The sequence below is a fragment of the Lithobates pipiens genome, unplaced genomic scaffold (genome assembly GCF_037356315.1).
Source record: "Lithobates pipiens isolate NorthernLeopardFrog02 unplaced genomic scaffold, aLitPip1_a1.2 Scaffold_3, whole genome shotgun sequence".
NCBI lineage: Eukaryota > Metazoa > Chordata > Amphibia > Anura > Ranidae > Lithobates > Lithobates pipiens.
The window spans coordinates 175802394-175817640 of record NW_027507790.1 but is presented as its reverse complement, the minus strand read 5'-3'; the positions used below and the strand labels follow the sequence as shown (position 1 = coordinate 175817640).

The 15247-nt window shown below is 44.6% G+C and overlaps 1 protein-coding gene across 2 annotated transcripts in view; it reads right to left on the bottom strand.

Moving 5' to 3' along the window:
* LOC143940793 (beta-hexosaminidase subunit beta-like) overlaps positions 1-14548 on the bottom strand; it is an 88249-nt gene extending 73701 nt beyond the window's left edge. The window contains exons 1-2 of one of the 2 annotated variants that reach the window (XM_077462525.1): positions 14242-14548; positions 1254-1402 (exon numbers count right to left, since the gene is read on the bottom strand). In XM_077462525.1, the coding sequence (XP_077318651.1) occupies positions 1254-1402; positions 14242-14498 (406 nt within the window). In that variant the 5' untranslated portion in view covers positions 14499-14548. The remainder of the gene's footprint in view (positions 1-1253; positions 1403-14241) is intronic. The other variant, XM_077462524.1, reaches the window with a different exon arrangement.
* Positions 14549-15247: the final 699 nt, after the last annotated feature.

Genomic DNA, 15247 nt, shown 5'->3' with positions numbered 1-15247 from the left:
TTGTTCCCCCTGCTTTAGCAAATTGTATCATGCTCTGCTGGGGTTTGCCTTCCTCTGGATCAACTGTGGGTATATGGGATTGTATTCTAGTAGTAGTATTTTTTTTTTGTGGTTGAACTGGATGGACTTGTGTCTTTTTTCAACCTGACAACTAGGATATACAATTAGCCAACCTCCAGCTGTTGCAGAACTACAAGTTCCATAATCCATAGTGAGACTGACAGCCACAAGCATGACACCCAGAGGCATGATGGGACTAGTTTTGCAACAGCTGGAGGTCCGCCAATTGCATATCCCTGCTTTAGTGTTTCAAATGTACAGATTTTTAGAAAGGTTGGATAATACACCTGCATCTCATTAAAACGTTTACAGTTCTAACCTAGAAGCGCCTGCGTTTCTTTTATCATTTGCATAAGCCTGGCTAAGTGTTAGTAAACCTCTGGCACTAGTGCCAGCTGCCCTTCCTGCATGGCTGGCTTATGATTGGTCATAGAGCCAAACTCCAAAACAAAAATGGTATATTGCCAGTTCTTAGATGCGGTGGCTACAACTTTTCATTTTCAGCTGGCAATACTGAAAACACTTCCTGTCCTAGGGTGGCTACTGACATTTATTACACTGTATTACACTGTACTGATGGAAGGAGCCATGGCTGTCACACTAGGGCAGAGCTACAAACATGCCTCCATTTCTGTTACAAGGCCAGGCAGGGGTACTTTCTTGGATTTAGAAAACCAATCAAATCTGTTTAAAAAAAAAAAAAAAAACCAGATCTAGCCTCATACTTCTATGAGGTCAATTCAGGCCAGGGCTTACACAGTCTGTACATAAGGATACCTATAATACAATGGGGGGTCTGAATCAGTAAATATTAGGGTATCTGCAATGCAAATCATACATTGGGCTATAACTTATCACGTCTCCGTGCCTTTAATACACATATTGGAGGTTGATAAATTGGATTTCTATGAATCCCCCCTCCTAGTACACCCACACTGAAATGCTCACTCATGATTCAGCTGGCCATAGACAGCTCACATTTCATTTGATTCCTGCTAAATAGGCCACAATTCAAGCCATAGGTGTCCCTGCAAGCACTACCCGACACATAAAATTGTCACTTGAGGCCATAAAGGAGTGAGCTTTTTTCATGAAACTAACAGGTTGTATGAAAAAAAATAAAAATTAAAAAAAACACACACCATTAGACATAAAAACCAAGTCACATGGTTTGCTTAGTTCTAAATACTCACATGACTCATCTGAACGGATGCTGGGATACTTGTGACATTCGTTGTCCTCTGAGGTGAGAATGACCTGAAGTTGTACTAATCGTCCTGCCCTTGGTTTACCTGCAGGTACATCTTCCAGTCGGAGGAAACCAAATATGTAATCAAAGTATCTGAAAACAAAACATTGGAAGGTTTAAAATGTGTGCATCCTAAAAAAAATTTTTTTCCAGCCTAATACTGTAACAGAACATGGGTAAAAACATCAATTTGGAAGAATAGGTTCAGTATTAAGAGATAAGGGTCATCGGACCTTTACAATAACCCCTCCATACCGCACAGCCCAACCCCAGGCAGCTTCACAGGCAATGTTCGAGCCTACCTGGTGAAAATTGGAGTGTCCATCCTCCCTGCGGAAGCTACTGCAATCTCTCAACTCCGATAATAGAAGAGGCGATTTCTGAGACTTTGAAACTCCTGCCAAACAGTAAGGCCCCAGGCCCCGATGGCCTTCCTTACGAATATTACAAGATCTTCCTACCTAGTCTACTCCCACATATGACCCGCTTGTTTAAACAGATTTCTGAGCAGAGACGACATTCCGCGGGACATGCAGGCCTACCACTTGACGTTAATACCCAAACCTGATAAAGACCTGTGTGGGGAACTATAGACCCATAGCTCTGTTGAATTCAGACTTAAAAAAATCACAAAATTGCTCTCCCTTAGTTTAAACTTAATCCTTCCCTCCTTGAGCCACAAAAACCAGATGGGCTTTGTCCCAGAACATCAGGCAGGAGACAACACTAGGAGAGTCATCAACTTAATAGACAAGACAAAATACTGAAGAGCTCCTGATAAATTTAGATGCCGAGAAAGTCTTTGACTCAAGTTTAAAGTTTCATTATTTGCAGATGACATACTCTTGACATTGACGCGACCACGTACGACCCTCCCTAACCTTCAATGGCTCCTGGAGATTTTGGGTCCCTGTCAGGATAGAGTAAACTCCACCAAATCGGAAACCCTGCCAATCGATATCCCTCCACTGGAAGTCCATCGCCTCTCTGGGAGTATACCTCACGCCTCGATATGAATCTTTATATGATGCAAACGTTAGACCCCTATTTGTGCAATCAGTCTCTCCTGTCTAAATGGAGACACTATCCAATATCTTGGTTTGGATGAATTGCCTCGATCAAAAATGACCATACTGTCTTAAATACTGTATTGCTTTATGGCCCGCCCAGTGCCCATCCCATTGGTACAACTTAGAAAACTTCAGACAGATCACTTACATTTTACATGGAACTATAAGCATGCATCGCGTAGCTCGCTCAATCCTATGCCTCTCAGAACGAGGAGGGTTTGGCTTTCCCAAAACCTCCTCCGTTACCATTATGCTGTCCAGTCGAGAGCAATTGCATCTTGGGTTAACCTTCCAGCCTAAAACCGCTGGACCCAAATAGAAAAATGATGAATAGCCCCCATCCACCTGAACAACTTATTGTGGAACACTAATGCTGATGTCCCTTTAACTTCCCTATTACATACTATAGTATGAACCTACTGCTTTCTATATGGAAGCAATTGAATCATAGCATCCCACTTCAATCTGAGGCCTCCTTAGTTACAGCCTCTCTCTACAACCAGATTATCTCACCTTGGTTGCAGAAGAATCTTTTCTACTATGGACACCTAGTGAACCCGGTGACAAGGGTACTACTACCCTTTGACGAACTTAGAGCATGACACCCCCCCCCCCCATACTGCTTTCTTTGGGTACCTTCAAATATGGCACTACGCTCTATCTCCTCAACTCTTCAGTTCTCCATGCCGTCCATTTGAAAGAGTAGTCTTATCTGGCCCCTCACAGAGAGGGCTGACCTCGGACATATATAAAATTCTAAATTCTTCTGGACAGACTCATTGGGGAAACATAGCTATATGCGTAAATGGGAGGAAAATCTTGGGGATGCACCATCTCCTGAACAATGGAGAACTATATAGGTCTTGTGCAGCTAAGAGCTCTATGTGTACACTTTACAAACAAAAGCACCTTATAGGTGTTTTCTTTATACTTAACACCATCTCGCTTACGCGCCATATAGCCACCTGCTTCGGACGGCTCATGGAAAGGTCTTCGAGACTGGGGAACTTTACTCCATATTTATTGGAACTGCCCAGCTCTCCAGCCCTATTGGTGCTTGGTACAGGGGCTTCTTTATCGGCTGTTTGAGGTAGATATCCCCAAAGCTGTTCCTACTCTGCTTTTTCCCCTCCTAAACTGCCCAGAATAGCAAAAAAACTGGCCACACACGTTCTCACAGTGGCAAGGTGCTTAGTGGCCCTACACTGAGATGTGTAGGTCATGGAGTCTATGTCGGCCCACTTAGAAGAGCATATGGCTAGAAATACAACAGTTTGGGAGGGCTGGCATCTCTGGGTGGAACCCACTTGGATTGCCAGGGGCACCCCTGCCATGTGGGTCGAGTCTGCAGGATACTGGAGTGATGAGTGTAGCTGGTTGGACTTTTTTCTACTTCTCCCTCCCCCCTCCCCCTTTTCCTCTCTTCTATCTCTGGAAATGCAGACCGTGCAATTATAGGATAATTATGGTCCCCATATGTTTTACTGCCTACTTTCTTAAATCGGTCATGTGCTTAAAAAAAGGGGCCAAAAAAATGCATCCAAGCTCCCGAGGCAATATCGTGCAGTCGAAACCACGATGTCTCCACGTATTCTGTAGCATAAATGAAATATTTATTTATTTATTACAGCTCACCTGTAAAATCCCTTTCTTGGAGTACATCACGGGACACAGAGGCTCATAGTAATTATGAAGTGGGTTACATCTCACCTTTCAGGTGCTGGACACTGGTGTAATCAATTAGACAGGAAGTTTCCTCCCTATATATCTCCTCCCCTACAGGGAATACCTCAGTTTTTGTAGCAAAGCAATAAGTGTCCCACAACAGGGGCAGGAGCTCTGTGTCCTGTGATGTACACCAAGAAAAGGATTTTACAGGTAAGCCATTATAAAAATCCTATTTTCTTTATCGTACATCAAGGGACACAGAGTCTCATAGTAATTACTAAGTGGGTTGTCCTAAAGCAATGCCTACTGAGGGGAGGGAGACCAAAAAAAAAAAAAAAAAACGCAGATCGCCATCAGACGTGAGGACCTATACTGCTACCTGCAGTACACTGCGCCAAAAGCTGCATCCTCTTGCCGTCTTACATTTACCTGATAGAAATTAGTGAACGTATGTATTGACAACCAAGGAGCGACCTTGTAAATCTGAGTCAAAGGCTTGGTAACGCACCGCCCATGAAACGCTTACTGCCCTGGTAAAGTGCACTCTAAAAAGGAGAAAACCTTTTCTTCAAACCGCAAGCCTGAAAAATAACTTGACGAATCCACATTAAAGTCAGGGTGCAGAGGCCATGCTCCCGGTAACAATTGTTGATGGCTCCAGAGAGCCGCCTGTCAATTCTCCATTTCATGAAATGAAGATTGTCGATAGTCAAGGTACAAGCTCCTCTGCCCAAACCAGAACATGGCCCACTTCCCGTGCCTCCTTGGTAAATGAAGAAAACTACTGATGCGGCATTGTTTGATTGTACCCTGAGGAGGACAATCCTGCAGTCTAAACGCCTAGGCCAGTAAGCCAGGCGTGCCAATGGAAATTCTAGAATGTTGACAGTCAAGGCTCTCTGAGCTTGACCACTTCCCCTGGGCAGTGGTCTCCATCCCCAGAGGCCAGCCTTCGTAGCCACTACCTCCTAGATAATCGGCATGAAGGTTTTTCCTTTCCGCCATCTTTACTGAGGTTCCAGCGTATCCCTGGGACCAGACCCTTTGGATAATGCCTAGGTTAGGATCTACTTGTTGCAGTCAGACAGAATGTTTATAACATCCTTGAACGAAACTAGCATAGGGAACCACTTTCAAATGAAGCCATCTTCCCTGACACCTTAGCAAAGGTAAAAGTAAGGAACCCTTCCTTGCCTTGACCCCTTTTTTGGGTTGAGTCCCAAACACTCCAGGCTCCTTACCGACCGTAAGAAAGTACCTTTAGGCTGGGATCCCAACCCAGGAGTTCCAGCTACTTGACCATACTGGACCACCTAGGTCCAGCCATGCTACGGACTGATCTATCAGCAGCAGATTGCCTCAGTATGCCACTATGGCTATACCCTGGGCTTTTACCATGGCACGGTGGCTAAGCCGAAGGGCCAGACCACCAACCAGAAGAGGTGCTGTTCGCCTGCGTAGTGCAGACAACCTCTGTAGCCCCTGCAAATAAACACATATGCAAATAGTCCATATGTGTACGAGGCAAGTATTAATGCCATATGCCTCTATGGAAGCGTGTGTTCATGGAAGCATGAATTCATACAAGTATGTTTTAGGCAAAATAAGAAAAGTGTGCTCTGTATACACGCATACATATAGCATGTGTGCTATGGAACAGGCATCTTGCAAGCAAGCATGCGTTTTATGAACGTGTTATGCAACATTACACAACATGTATCCACGCATTCCTATGAACATAAGGAATCCTCTATATTTAAAAGGAAAACTTAAAATTAACATGCCTCGTTATGCAACCATGCCAATGTAGGCGATCATGCAACCTTAGGCGATTTTGCTTTTTTTTATATGATCAAATATTTTATGCATTATAAAGCACTACTGTGCAGACAAGTACCCTTGTGTGACCAAGGACTCTTGTGCGATCCAGCATTCTAATGCCATTTTCGGCATTTCTGTGCAAACAAGCACTTTAACGTGACCCAGCGTCCTCATGCAACTATGTAAAAAACAGAAAACACATCTTTGTGATCAACATGTTCTGTTACTTGTTTTAACCACATGATGTACATTCCAAACTCATGTTTATTATGCAGAGATGTGGACTAGTAAAGAGGAAGTTATCCTCCGCCAACATGCGTTTCCACAATCATGTGATTTAACGGTTTGTGCGTTAGCAACAATGCGCACCAGCAACTGTGCATTTGGCTAGCTTGTAAGCAAGCACCTGCAGGGGAATCCTGTGGAGGTTTTTTAGCCTGATCAAGCATCTTTATCAAGCCTTTCTGCGTGACCATACGACTAGGAGGGGAAAAAAACAAACAAAAAAAAAAAACGATGCATATCCCTACAAAAATAAACATGCATCTTTAGGTGACCGTGTTTCTTTAAGCGATCCTGTCAGCTTATGTGATCAAAAATAAGCATGTGTGCGTGCGTTTTGTTTAAACACAAAACATGTCCAAACATGCATTTTGTACACACATGACCATGTATCTTTATGCCACCTGTTTGTTTAAGCAGCAACCTTGCATTTCAGCAGCAACTGTGCGATCTAGTACTGTTGAGATCCAGCCACTGTATTTTAGCTAGGAATGCACCGAAATTTCGAAAATGGCCCTTTCGGCAAATTGCCAAAAGGAAAAAACGGCCGATAATTGAGCCGAAAATGGGGCGGGGCCTGGGCGGAGCACCGCCCCCGGTGCCGCCCATCACGGGAGGTGGATAGCGCAGGAGAGCCGCCTCCGCCGTCTGGTTCAATAGAGCGCCGGGAACATCACAGCTTTAATTTCAATAGCTGTGTGTTCCCCCGTTGCGCGCCATCGCATACAGCCCCTCCCCCTTGTTCGGGGAACTTTGATAGACAGATCACCCGTCCAGATTGGACAGGGGATCCGTCTATCACAGTTCCCCGAACAAGTGGGAGGGGCTGTATGCGACGGCGCGTGACGGGGGAACACACAGCTATTGAAATTAAAGCTGTGATGTTCCTGGCGCTCTATTGAACCAGACGGCGGAGGCGGGTCTCCTCTCTCTTTGCTGCATCACTGGCTGCACGAGGGGACACCACACTGGCTGCACGAGGGGACACCACACTTATCTCTTTTACCATGTCGCCAGTCTCTGACCACCTCCTGAACCATGTCCCCAGTCTCTGACCACCTCCTGAACCATGTCCCCAGTCTCTGACCACCTCCTGAACCATGTCCCCAGTCTCTGACCACCTCCTGAACCATGTCCCCAGTCTCTGACCACCTCCTGTATAAAAATATTTTTTAAAAACAGTCATTTTCGGTATCGGTTTTCGGCCTAGTGTATTTTTCATTTTCGGTATCGGTTTCGGCACCAAAAAACCCATTCGGTGCATCCCTAATTTTAGCATCTGTGTGTTTTAAGCAACTGTGTGACCTTAGCAACTGTGTAATTCAGCATCTTAGCAACTGAGCAATTTTAGTAACTGTACATATCAGCATCTGTATGATTTTAGCAACTGTGCTATTTTAGCAAGTCTGTAAGCAAGCACCTGCTCAACTGCAGATGGTCCTATACTTATACCTGTAGGATACCAAGCACGTAGGGGAGGAGTTGTATAGGGAGGAAACTTCCTGTCTAATTGATTACACCAGTGTCCAGCAGCTGAAGGTGAGAAATAAACCGACTGTAATTATGAGCCTCTGTGTGTCCCGTGATGTACAATAAAGAAAATAAAAAACATTTAGGCGGCCGTGGCCTATCCAGTTCATCTGGAGTCTACAGGAGAAAAGTTCAAATCAGGGTTTTTTGCTAGAAAATTACGATAGCAAAAAAAAATAAAACAAACATTTTGGATCACTTTTTCCCATTACAAGGAATGCAAACATCCCTTGTAATAGTAAGGCATGACAGGACCTCTTTAATGCGAGATCTGGGATCAAAAACACCTCAGATCTCACATTTACACTTAAATGCAATAAAGAAAGAAGAAGATTCTCTTCAATAAAAAATAAAATTTCCCCTTTAAGGCCTTTGAGCACAAGTGACATTTGCTGTCGCTTCTGTCATCCAACGTCATAGAGTGTAAAAGGAACTTTGTAAGTTCTGTATATAATTGCATTCTATTTTGTCCCTCACTGTGCACACGGCACTAAATGTTTTCATTACATGTTTGCATTCTTTTGAGTCCTGATTAGAATTAGTCTGCCTATGTATCAAAACACAGATGTCCAATGATGGCAGTTTGCGGTAAGTGGTTAAGCTGTATCACATGGAGCATTTACAGATCTAAAAATCTGAAGGTCATTTGAGAGAGCGAGAAGAAGTGATCTATCCAGGGCTGCCAAATCCGTTAGAATTTGTGAATTTTTCTTCATTTTTTTTTTAACCCGCACCAGTATCAGTGCTTACAAAGAATGAAAAAAACATTTTTGTAAAGCTTCAGCAGTAGAGGATTAGGACGCATTAAAGTGTCAATAAACACAAATCATAAAAAAACCTTATGGTGCGTTACATGCTTTTCATACTAAAGCCGAGTTCACAACAGTCGCTGTACCAACCATGCGAGGATAGTGCAGCGGTCTCCCCCCCGCTGAGTTGTCGTGTTCTGACAGGGGAAGGCAGCCAGAACACTCTGATTAGCGCTCTCTGCCTTTTTTTTTTTTTTAAACTGGCAAATGTCTCGACATTCTGCCTGTGTGTACCGGGCCTTCTGCAAAAAAACCTGGTTGATCCTGCTGTTCATGTCCATAATTCAGCTAGGGATTTTGCAGCCGCTGTGCCAGCTCTGCACATGCTCACATTTCAGTGAGTTTCCATGTTGAGCATTTCCTCCCCATCACATCTTAGCAGTCCATGTGACTATAGAGTCAAACATGTGGGTCAAACATGTCCACTAACAAGTCAAACACAAAGGCGGGCTGAATATTGCATGTAGTTTGATGGGGGCCTCTTATTCCAAGTCACAGGCTAGATGGGCGTGACAGCCTGTGACTGACAGAAATCCACCCACACCATGAAATTCCAGGGAAAAAATAAAATCTACCATTGCTTTATTTGTACAAGTAATCACCTTTGATATTAGGCCCTCACACACTGATCTGGTGCGCTTCTCCCCCAGTGCGGGTGCAGCACAGCGTATCCCTGGTTTTAATACAGGTTAGCTGTTTGTTTTTACTATTATGTCCCACGGTTTCAATTCACTTTCTGAAGTGCCCCAAAAGCCCTTCATGCAAGAGTTTGTATGCTTTCTGAAAGGGCACCAAAACCATGGCACATAATAGAAGTCTATGGCAAGGCACACCTGATCAGTGTGAAAGGGGCCTTATGTACCATTCTTAAGCTCACCACGCACACGTTACAGTACGATTATACAACCTCCTTTACATCTATTAACTCTGTAGTGCAAGGGCCCGCCTGATTGGATAGATTAGATCTTCATAATAATTTTGGTAAATCTAAAAATTGAGCGTACAAAGATTGCATGGTTAGATTGAAATACACAGTAATAAAAAATACATGTTACAAACATATCTCGTTATCCTGGAATTCTGCATAGCCCTGGTGTATGTCTGCTCTAGGTCCAACAATGCTAGATTCTCGCTGCTAAATGTTACTTCCTGCCAGTGTTATCGGACCCAGCATCTTTTCCTGTCCTGGTGATACATGTACGCCTGGAACAACATCCTCATTTATGATGAAGCTCTGATAGGAGCTGTTTACACACGCACACATCAGGATGAAAGCTGGCAATCTTGCCTTGAAAGCTCACATCCTAGGGAGGTCCTACATCACTTCCAGCAGCGATGCAAAAGCTACAGTTTAACCCACCCAATATATTGGTCTTGTGGTCATGTGACCAGGATACATAAACTTCATAAAAGGCATATAAAAAAAAAAAAAATAATAATAATTTAACCACTTGCCGCCCGCCCATTGTTAAATGATGGCGGCAAAGTGGTTTCAAAATCCAGACTGGATGTCATAGACTGTCCTCAGGATTTTGAGCGTGTCAGTCTGACACCCCACAACTACGATCTCGATAAAGAGTCTCCAACGTTATTAGCCATGTCCCATCACGGCTGATCACAGTGTAAATAGGAAGAGCCAGTGATCGGCTTTTCCTCACTTGTGTCTGTCAGACTCGAGTAGAGGAGAGCCGATCGGCTGCTCCCATCACAGGGGGGGGGGGGGGGGGGTTCTGTGCTGATCGATTATCAGCGCAGCCCCCCCCCCCCCCGAGGATGCCCACACTGGACCACCAGGGACTCCACCAGACCACCAGGGATGCCAGTCAGTGCCCACAATGGATGCCAGTGCCCACAATGGGCATCACTGATTGGCATGCATTATTGTTTGGCACTGATTGGCATCCATCAGTACAATACAATGCTGCCTATCAGTGCCAACTATCAGTGCCCATCCATGCCCATTCATACCATCTATCCATGCCAATCCGTGCCAGCTATCAGTGCCAATTTGTGCCACCTATCAGTGTCCATCCGTGTCGCCCATCAGTGCCACCCATCAGTGCTGCCATACTGGTGCCCATCAGTGAAGGAGAAAACTTACTTCTTTACAATGTTTTGAAACTGAAACAAAAAAAATATTTATTTATTTTTCAAAATTTTCGGTCTTTTTTTATTTGTTTAGCAAAAAATAAAAACCGTAGAGGTGATCAAATACCACCAAAAGGAAGCTCTATTTGTGGGGAAAAAATGCTAAAAATTTCATTTGGGTGCAGTGCAGCATGACCGCGCAATTGTCATTTAAATTGCGACAGCGCAGAAAGCTCAAAATTGGTCTGGGCAAGAAGGTGTTTAAGTGCCTGGTATTGAGGTGGTTAAATTTTTCTAATCATTTGGAAGTTGAGATGTTGTTACAAAAACATTAACTTTCACTGCCACAGCTTTTTTTTGTGGTAAACACCACATTTTAGGCCTGAAGATTACTTAAAAGTGGTTGTAAACCCTTACAAACCACTTTGACCTACAGGTAAGCCTAGATTAAGGCTTACCTGTAGGTCCAAGAAATATCTCCCAAACCTATACGGTTTAGGAGATATATTTGCCTGAAGACGGGCACCGCTGTCTATGGCGCATGCGCCGTAGACAGCGGCGCGCAGGCGCACTGAGCGTTGCATCCTCGATGACGAAGATGCCACGCGTCTCGGCTCCCGTGCGCACGCGCGGGAGTGACGGCTTCGCCGAATGACAGTGGCGGAGCTGCGAGACCCCACCGAGAAGATGGATGCGCCGAACTACAGGGGACAGTGGTGACTTCGCTGGCTCCTGTGTCAGGTAAGCGACACATAATGGATGCATAGTAGTCCATTATGCTTTGCCTTTGCAGGGAATGAAAGAGGAAGTAAACTCATCAGGGTTTACTTCCTCCTTAAAACCCCCAAAACATAGACCCTAGAGCAGGGGTCTCTAAGCTTTGTCAAAAAGGGTCAGTTTACTATACTATCCTGACTTGGGGGGGGCAATCAAGGCCAGTGGAAGGTAGAAAAATGTCCTGGCGTCAGGAGTAAACACGGCCTCAAACTTGATGGCAATAAAAATATTACATAGAACATGTGGTCAGTAGGTGGAGGAATAATGCCCCATCTTTGGCATCATCAGTGGGAGGATTAGTTCCTGGGATTCAATTTAGTTAACACTTTATGTATCATACGCTGTACCCTGACCAAGGTGTGTCACTTCTGTGGCAGGTTAAGCATTTAAAACCAGTTACCTTTATTTACTGCGCACACACACCTGGAGATTTCGCAACACATTGGAGGCTGTAAAGCAATAAGCCAAGTGACAAGACAAAGAAATGTTTTCTCCCCACCCCTATTCAGTATACCCTCCATGTACAGTACATTCAGAAAGTATTCACAGCACTTCACTTTTTCCACACTTTGTTGTTACAGCCTTATTCCAAAATGGATGAAGTGCATTTTTCTCAAAATTCTACAAACAGTACCTCATAATGACAATGTGAAAGAAGTTTGTTGAAAAGGTTTGCAAATTTAGGCCCCTTTCCCACAGGCGCCTCTGCCTAACAGAATCCGCTTGCTCAGCTCCATTGATCCTTGCTGAGCAAGCGGATAACAGGTCCGTCTCCGCTCACTGTGCAGGTCCCGCTCTCCTCCTTGGGGAAAGCGGGTGAAAACAGACCGCTAGTTTGTTTACATTCAAACTGACTCGCCAGACAGAAGGAAAATAGGACCACCATCCGTCTGGATTTTGCGGGCAGGATCAGATCGGATAGCATCATCATGGACACATTGTTGCATTTCATTTGGAAATCGCGGTCCCAGAGTCTGGAGGAAGAGTGGAGAGGCACAGAATCCAGGTTGTATGAGGTCCAGTTTGCACAGTCAGTGATTTGGGGAACCATGGCATCTGCTGGCGTCGATCCACTGTGTTTTATCAAGTCCAAAGTCAGCGCAGCCATCGATCAGGAAATTCTAGAGAACTTCATGCCTCTCTCTGCTGACCAGTTTTAAGGAGATTCTGATTTCATTTTCCAGCAGGACTTGGCACCTGCCCACACTGCTAAAAGTACCAATACCTGGTTTAATTATTATAGTATCACTGTACTTGATTGGCCAGCAAACTAACCTGGCCTAAACCCCAAAAGATAATTTGTAGGGTATTAATCAAGAGAAAGATGAGACACCAGACCCAACAATGCAGAAGAGCTGAAGGCCGCTATCAAAGCAACCTGGGCTTCCATAACACCTCAGCAGTGCCACAGGCTGATCACCTTCATGCCAAGCCGCATTGATGCAAAAGTAGCCCTGACCAAGTATTGAGTGCATACTATACTGTACATGGACATACTTTTCAGTAAGATAACATTTCTGTATTACAAAATATTTTATTTATTGGTCTTATAAAAAAAAAAAAAAAAAAAAAAACAACATTTTATGAGATACTGAATTTTGGGTATTCACTAGCCATAATCCTCACAATTAAAAATACTGAAGTGTAACTCATCTATATACATTTTACTTTTTTTACTGAAATTAATTACATTTGATGATATTCTAAATTTTATGAGATGCACCTGTAAAATGATTTTTCTTCATTTTCTATTTTTAATAAAATTTGCAAAGATTTCAAACTTCCTTCACGTTGATATGAGGGTTTGTAGGACTTTGAGGAAAATAATGAATTTAATTAATTTTGCAATAAGGCTATAAAAAAAAAAAAAAAAGGGAAGCAACGTGAATAGTTTCCAGACGCACTGTAGCTCATACTGGATGTGCATTCGAACACGTCACCTGTGACCAGCAAAACAGCAAAGTCATCTGATCACACAGAAAGTCCCACATAGTTTGATGACAGTTACTGTTAATGACTGGACTGGTCTGTCCATACAATAGGAAGGCTGAGTTGTCTTAGATCGTGGCCTGTAGATGTCACATGGTTAGAATTTGTTCTACATGTAGGGAAATTACACTGTACCAAGTGTGACTCTGTGCTTGAGGTCGGTTCACATACAACTACCTTGTTTTTTTTTTTTACATTGAACAAAGGTTTTTACTAAAATCAAATAGTGCATACGTTATTTTTACAATCCATATGTACCGTACTTGGTAACTATTACATTCAAGTTTATATATTCTTGTGGGTATATTAGAAACTACAACATATTTTGCCATGTGGGTACATTCTGATGGTACTTTACAATAAAGAATATTCAATAAGACATGCTTCTGGGTATTTATTTCAAGCGGGTGTGTTTTCATATACAGGTTACAGATTCTTGCAGCCAGCGGTCCCATACTTTACTTTATTTGGCTGGGCATCCATAAATATTATATATATTTACATGATACGTGGGGGGGGGGGGGGTGATCACACCTATATTGGGGGGGGGGGTGATCACATATATTGGGGGGGTGGTGATCACATATATTGGGGGGGGGGATGATCACACATATATTGGGGGGGGGGGGGGAGGATGATCACACATATATTGGGGGGGGAGGTGATCACACATATATTGGGGGGGGAGGAGAGGTGATCACACATATATTTGGGGTGGGGGAGATGATCACACATATTGGGGGGGAGGTGATCACACATATATTGGGGGGGGGAGGTGATCACACATATATTGGGGGGGGGGGGGGTGATCACACACATATATATATATATATATATTGGGGGTGGGATATCACACTTCCTATGTACACCGGACACCCCATCCGATCACACATCTCACCTCCGGAAGGCATCCTGTAGGACCAGACACTCCGGCCCCGCGGTGGAGCCCTCTCCGTGCACTATGGAGAAGTCAGCCGGGGGGATGAACATGAAGTCGGGGGAGAGTTGCACCTCCTGGGGAAGCGGCCACAGGGAGCCGTACGGGGAGGGATCAGGAGCCCCGAGCGCCGCCATCCCCTCCCTCCTCTCCGGGGACTCATGACAGGCAGCGGTCAGAAGCAAACACAGCGCTACAACCACCCTCATCCCTTCCATCACTCACTGTACTAACTACATCTAGACGGGGTCATGAGACACTGCTATCATGTGATTACCGCCCAGACACGCCCCTTCATCTTTTTTGGAATGCTGGATGGGCATGTAAGTCCCGCCCATATACGCCCCTTTTCAGTATTATGAGTTGGAAGTTCATTAAAAGTCCCGCCCAGACTCGCCTTTATTACTAGACGGTTGGATGGTCCTGTAAATCCCGCCCAGACACGCCCTTTCATTACTAGTGGGTTGGGTGGTAATGTAGACACTCCCCGTCCTATTACCTGGCATTGGACATAGATCAAGCGTTTTCTGGCACTTAAAGCGGGAGTTGGCCGGGACTCCGCGTTTTTTTTTTTTTTTAAAAGCCAGCAGCTACAAATACTGCAGCTGCTGGCTTTTAAAATAGTGACACTTACCCGCCCAGCGCGCCCGTGATGTCGGCACCCGAAGCCGATCTCTCGATCGTCTCTCGGGTGCTGCCGCCGCCATCTTGGGTATGGGAATCAGGAAGTGGAGCCTTTCGGCTTCATTTGCCGGTTCCCTACTGCGCATGCGCGAGTCGCACTGCGCAATAAAGATGGACCCGCTGCCTCTGGGAGCTGCGTGTTTCCCAGCAGGCAGCGGGGGACTTTCGGAAAGGGGCTTAATGTACGCCCCTTTCCGCAGAGAGCCATCCCGGAAGTGGGTGCAGATACCTGTACTGTACAGGTACCTGCACCCCCCTCCCCCCTGAAAGGTGCCAATTGTGG